At 38.3% G+C, this 7,035-nt stretch overlaps 1 protein-coding gene across 1 annotated transcript; it reads right to left on the bottom strand.

Annotated features, from left to right (window-relative positions):
• Nucleotides 1–372: 372 nt before the first annotated feature.
• On the bottom strand, nt 373–6,554 carry rfk (riboflavin kinase). Its single transcript, XM_084728822.1, has 4 exons — nt 5,901–6,554; nt 3,899–4,050; nt 1,369–1,471; nt 373–1,143 (listed from the first exon to the last, which is right to left on the bottom strand). The coding sequence occupies exons 1-4, from the start codon at nt 5,980–5,982 to the stop codon at nt 971–973; spliced, it is 510 nt and encodes a 169-aa protein (XP_084584948.1). The 5' UTR covers nt 5,983–6,554; the 3' UTR covers nt 373–970.
• Nucleotides 6,555–7,035: the final 481 nt, after the last annotated feature.

Below are 7,035 nucleotides of genomic sequence, written 5' to 3'. Positions count from 1 at the left end.
GTCTGAACATCTGGCAAGCTGCATACACAACTAACTGACATGCATAAGAACTTGCTTGGCAATTCAGCTTTAGTGTTCCTTGGATCGTTCATCATCAATCTACAATTCTCATTCAATCCTGCAGACTGTTACTGGTGAGAGGTGTAATATATTGAAATTATTTTAAAAGCCTATCCTTAAAACATGTTTTTGTACACAGTACACACAATACAGTGCATCAAAAACCCCAAATCTCATCTAGGGTCTGATGTAAGAGGGTCATTCATTTTTAGGGGCAGTGATAAACATTAGAGGGCTTATGTCGCAAAAGGTAAGGTGAAAGACATTTCAAGAGGAAAATGAAAGGAGAAGGCAAAGACACCAAAGACAATGTTTCGTAACTTCATAATTCAATCTGCCTGTCCTCATACAGATGCCATTTTACCACATTGATGCATAAAGTCATCTAATGGCTAATAGTTGACTATGGCTAAACTATTCACAAAGTTGTGTTTTCAGTCTATTTGTGTCATTTGTTATATACAGATTGTTACAAAACTGTTTGTAGTTTAGGATCACCCTCATCCACAAATCTGTATTTTAGGCATCTTCTCACATGAAGGATTCTAAACATACATTAGGACCAGTGAGAACCAAGACCTTCATTTACAGCTGTGATGTTTGATGAGGCAGTCTGGTGTGAATATATACAGACAAACATAACGTATTAAGTCATTGAATGTCTGCAAAAAACCTATACAGGAAGTTAAACAGCTCTTTAAATACAGACATGTTGACAAGGTAAAAGAAAAACACATTTAAAAAGATAGGTTGTTTACAATTATGTCCTGTGCAGCCATGGCGACAGCAAATAGATCTCAGAATGAGGATGTGTTTTAATGAGTACATACACACAAGTCTGGGCGTATATAAAAACTTCTGTGTTGTTCTGGTGTGCGTGTGCTCAAAGTGCTACAGTCACAGCCAGCTGTCAGTGACCATTCATAATAGTCTGTGATGTGGATGCGGCGGTGGGGTGCATGGGTGAAGACGAGCCAGGAGCGCTGGTGAAGAAGTTGTCCTCCCTCAGTTTGAGATGGTCCGGGAGATCAAGCTTGATCTTGGCCTCCTCAATGTCGTTGTTAATGGCTGTGATGAGGGCTTCTATTAGAAACAGAGATGAGGGAGAAATGAAGACGTGCAGAAAAGAAGTCAGAACAGACACAGTGAATGTGTGAGGAAGGTGCAAAGAGAAGAATAATGAGTGTACATGGACTCATAGTAGGTAAAATGGAAGAACAGTGAGACCAAATCTGGAGTCACAGAAAAACTCAGATCTTTGAGAGATCGTGTGTGTGCGTGCATCAGTCAGTGAGAAAGTGGTCATACCAAGTGAGTCGTAGCTTCTCTCTGGACGGATGTAGCCCACCATGACAACACTGAGGATCTCCCCATAAAAGTCCTCTTTGAATGTATGAATCACATGGGTCTCCTAGAACCAAAAAAATATTACTTTACAGGAGTACTTCAACTGTTAAATATAATACACTACATTTCTCTTGTTGTGTTATCAAAGCAGAATGTATTAGAATGGTGTTCAGTCCTCACAATCAGTCCTCCTTTGAATCTGTAATTAATAAAATTACAGAACTGCAAAATAAATGCTGAAAAATACTGTTAGACTAAAAACTTTGCTGCACACAATTTTAAAATATAAAATTTGTAACTCCATTCAAAACAAGTGCTTTCACTTTACTGAACACTTTGGGGTGTTGAAAAAAGTGTCTCTAAAGGTTTTGCCATTATTCATTTAAAACATTTTAAGACAAGAGTGTTCATTTTATGAAGGACTTTGCACTTTTGAAAACATCTCAAATCTTCGTACCTCCCACTGAAAAGCAATGTTTTGTCTGTCAAGTAACTGCTGATTTCTTATTCTTCCCAAGTGTAAATCCACTGCAATGTCACCCACTGGTTTGGGGACTACTGTTCTGAAGCCACTGGCACTACAATGGTCACCATCTTGGTTAGAGGTGGGGAAAGTAATCGATTCTTAGTTGCATCACTTTTTTTTATTTTTTAAAGTTTATCCATTGCTGCAGAAAACTCAATAGTCAGAAATTGAAAGCCCAATTCCCAACATTATGATCACCTGTAACAATTTTGCAACGCCAGGCTGTATGTTGTTCACGGCTGAAACAACTGGAAGGTGAAACGTAACAGACGTGTGTGTGAAACGTGCAGATTTTTTACATTCTAAACCAGGCTGCTTCTTGAGTTTTGTTGAGGATAGCTGACCATCAGCAGCTGCAGATGGATACAATCTGACTGGCACCCCCTGGCTTAAAAGCTTTAACTTTTATTGCATCAAGATTCACAGATAATCATTTTATAATTGCATCATACCCCTCTGAATTGGGATAGAGCTGAATTGTGAGGTGTCAAGAGATTCTCACTCTTAATTTTGTTTCTTTTGGAGTCAGAAGTGATCATATTTAGATAAGAGGGTGGAGCTGAGGGTGACAGACATTGCTATGTGGTAGCAACTTGTCAATCACAAGGTAGCCATGCCCTAAAGCATACACTGATTTGTTGTCTGTTTTACACTACATGGAACCAAAAGTTACATTGTGCTGTGTAGAAGAAGACTTGAAACTAGCAACTGAGGCCATTTACTCATTAGGAAAATGTTTACTGAGGTAATAAATAAAGTTAGAATTAGGACCATTTTCTCATAAACTTACATACAGAACAATCAGATTTCATTTTAAAACCAGTGGAGTCGCCCTCTGCTGGCCATTAGAAATAATGAAGGTTCAATGTGCTTCCATCTTAGCTTAATTTTTTAGACCTGGAAGTGCCGTCCACTTTTTATACTTTCTATGATTCTTCCACTATGATAAGAAAGCAAGGCTTCCAGTGTGTGGGCTGTAAATTCTTGTATTAATGATAATAGGAAAAAATGAACTAAACTTAAACTATTTTATTTTTCATCAAATATTGAATTATTGATTATCGTCCCATTGCTAGGCCTGAAGCCAATTTCTGCGATTGCAGCAGGGAAATTACAAAACACAAAGCAGAACTTTATCAGTGAAGAGGACTTTCCCAGCACATCACTCTCTGATGGCGAAACACTTTTCACCCGACACAAATATGCTATTCTCAATATTTTATGGGAATTTCCAACAGCACTGATCACATGAATGCTGCCGAGCTTAAATCTTGTTGAGTTGTTCCCAAAAGTCATTACAAAGTACTAAATTATTAAACTACTTAATTTCATTTGTTTTGGTATCTTTCTCCCCATTTGACTCCAGAGCGGCAGCACATAAAGGACCAATTCAGTCCAACATCCAAAACATGTCTGAAAATTAGTAAAGCAATATAATCAAATGATTGTCTGAATAAAATGAGTCCTATTTGTGTGAGATGCTTTAGATGATCTTTGACATTTGAATCCATTTTTCTGGGAAATGCCAAAATATTTCTCTTCCCAGTAAAATATTGAATCAAATGAGAGAAAGCATGACACTGACAATAATCAGAGTTTATAACATTCTTCAAAGAGCATTCATGTGGAATCATGAATGAAACCATATTGACTGATCAGTTACAATTAAACGAATGCATACATTCATTGAGGACAGGATGTTGTGTGTAGCTCTGTATAACATAACTTCAATGAGCAGTTGTTAATTTTTTCCCCAATACAAATATTCTTTGTCCCACTATGGGGAAATTGATTTTCAGCCAAATCTGTGGAGGAAGAAGTGAGCTTGTGACCATCCCACAACTGCCTTTAAACCCTAGTTTGTCACAGACTATCTGACATTTGATAAACACATTTCCAATATGCAAGCTTTCTTTCACACTAAAACACCAAGTTTGCAATGAATACCAGTTTTCTTGCACTAACCATGGACTTTTTGGTATTTTTGTAGTAAGGGTTCCACCCAATGCTCATCACCATTTTGTAGACATCACCATTACCGACGCAGGCCCAACCATAGTAGATCCCTGTGCTGATATCTGCTGGAAGATTGTCCACCACTGTGTCAGGGAAGTTGGCTTTTGATGGGAGAGAGAAAGAGAGGAAGAGCCAGCAGAAGAAAAGACAAAGGTTAGCATGTAAGGTCATCTACAGAACTGCTCCTCCTGATATTACTGTTTTCCTAAAGGGCACTGTAAAGCAGAAAACCAGAGGACTATCTATTTAGAGTAACCTTTAACTGTTTGTTAAGATAATCACAGCTAGACATTCGTGGGAAAATATTGTATTACATTGTTAGAAATCAATCTGATACTTTAAGGAATTGTTTTAACCATTTAGAAGCTCTGCAAGATTATTAGATCCAAATATCTTATGTTAATTTTAAATGATTTGCTGAGAGATTTATTTATATGTTCCAGGGCTGGGTGTCATCTAAGAAATGATGATACCAGCAGGGTTGGAGAAATGCTCGATTATTAGATGCATCGCAATGCAGACTTACACAATTCTGAATCGATTCACAAAGGTCAAAAATCTATTTTCTAAATGTTGATTAACATGATGGTGACGGCGTAAAAAGGCGGAAGTCAACTGCAAGGGCATTTCAGTACCTGGATGGTCTATGGTGCACATACACTAGAGTTGTCAGCAGTTAACAGGGAGATGTGCTTCAACTTCCAAAAAGGCAGCATTTGCAATCATGTTTTGATTTGGTGTCTAAATAAATATGTTTGCGAGACAAACTTGAAGTGAATTGTGATACTTTTTACACCATCACCTAGAAAATAACATTAAGACGTAAACACAGTGGAGCAGCAATTGGCTGTAACAAACAAGAGCAGCTGAGTGACAAACACTTCTGCAATGAACAACTTAAACCACTGCTGGAGCGAAGAAAATCAGTCTGCTCAGTTTGTTTCACCTCAAAACTGTGTCCACTCTGCCTCCTGCACAGTGATGTCTTTCCTCAGCACCAACAGTGCAGCAAAGAGGCTGCTCTCCACTGCTAGATAGACGCTGGGGTAACAATAAAGTCAGTGTTGAGTTACTAAAATCATATTAATATTAATATTTTGTATCAAATTATTACTTCTTATGGTACATTACCATGTAACATGTAAGATAATGCATAGTGAGCAGGTCACTATTAAAATAAAACCATATAATAATTTTACAATTAATGTTTTGTGTCACACACATTGTGCCTTTTTTAAAAAATAAGTTACCATGTAATGAGCAGGATAATTTACAATGAGCAGGTCATTATTGCGAAATAAATCCAGACAGGTTGATGCAGGACCACAACACAATTTATATGCTTAGTTTCGCTCAATTCCAGGATATCTATAACATCATGGTTATGTTATGTGATTGCACTCAGCAATTGAGCCAGCATAATATTGCTGTTTTACATAACTTCAGACTACATAAAATACATAAAAATGTATGTTCAAAGGTATTTGTTAGTTTTGAGTGTGAGAAAAAAAACTAATTTCCCTAATACTAGATTTCTAAACCATCTCTTCAACCAAATCACACACATTTAGACCCTTCCATGTGATATCATTTTGATGTCTACTGTAATTACTAATGTGATCCCCGCCCCCCAATTCTGAAAAACTCATGTATTTAATGTGTATTCACCTATTTCCCTCAGTTCACTTTGATTAAGATGTGACGCCACCACATTTCGGGTAACAGCTATTATTACATAATAGCAAGACCTATATTCGGTCAAATAATAGCGTTTAAATCATCTGCCAAGTCTCAACTCACATTTACGCAGTTCAAAAAAACTATGCTCGCTCATTGCGTCAAGATGTGGCGTCATCGTGCTGTTCAGAGTGAGTCAGGCGAAAAAAAGACGTGTGGCAGCTCGCAACGAGTATGAAATTAATGCACAGTAACCAGCAAATTATTAACTCACCTGTGGGAATTCCTAGTTCTTTGCTTCCTCTCCCGAAGCCTCGAATGACCTCTCCCCGGCAGAAGTACGGGAGGCTCTTCATGACTAGTGTCCCGGTAACCGCTGGCTTTCTTCGATGGACGGTACAGAATGACCTCGAATGACACAAGGAAGTCGGATTGGCTAATCAGCCACAACTACTCTTTTGGCTAACACCTCTTCGACAGCTAACACACTTGAAATCTTATCCTAGTAGAGTTCAATGTCCGTCCTTGCCTTTACAGTTTCACCTGCCTGGCTAGCTCGCTCCTATTGGACAAAGTCGAATGTTACTTAATAAGCGATGGTAAAAGTTCACCAGCTATGCTAGCTAGGCTAACCAATGTTAGCTTCTTCAGAGGCACCCTGTTCCTAAAATGGTTTTATCCAGAGGTGATGGTTGTACGGCACTCGACAGATGACAGTCCCGGTTTCACTTAGCTCCAGTCGCAGTATGATGGAAAAAATGAAGTCCCAGCGCTCATAGAGAGCCGGTTGTTACATGTGTTGTACACATCTGCGTCCGTAACGCTTCTGCTGATGTCATCGACCACGTGATTAAAGCAGGCCGACACTTATATGCTGCCTTCACGTGTTGTCGGAAATATAGGAATTACAACTGAGGCATTGAAAGACCCATCTAGAGTAAACATTCCCAGAGACTGGTTCATGGAGTAGGGCGCAGCACCATATATTATGAGAGTTTCGATACTATTTAAACTCGCTGCCACCCCGGTCACGTGGTTCATGTAGCTCGCAATAGTTCCAAATGGTTTTAATGGTTTGAAGCGGGGTGACAGCAGCTGCGACTGTTTTAATAAGAAATTATTAAGTTAATACATTGACTACACTCATATTGAATACATATAATCGTGTTTTTTTGACTTGCAGAGAGGCAGCATTTATCAGTGTTACAGCAGCGGCCATATTGGCAGCACTTCCTGTTAAATGTAATAATATAATGAACACTGATTAAGCTAATGTGTTGACTATACACTCATGTTTAACTTACATATAATAGTTTTTTTTTCTTTGTTGTGATGGAGATACAGCAGTCACTTTTTCTGTTTAACTTTGGAGGGAAGAGGTTTCATAATGTAAAATACATTAATTGTAT

Source organism: Lutjanus erythropterus, chromosome 10, assembly GCF_056507025.1.
Source record: "Lutjanus erythropterus isolate fLutEry1 chromosome 10, fLutEry1.hap2, whole genome shotgun sequence".
In the NCBI taxonomy this organism is placed as follows: Eukaryota; Metazoa; Chordata; class Actinopteri; order Lutjaniformes; family Lutjanidae; genus Lutjanus; species Lutjanus erythropterus.
Note: the sequence above shows the minus strand (reverse complement) of the source record. Positions and strands in the feature narration are given on the sequence as shown.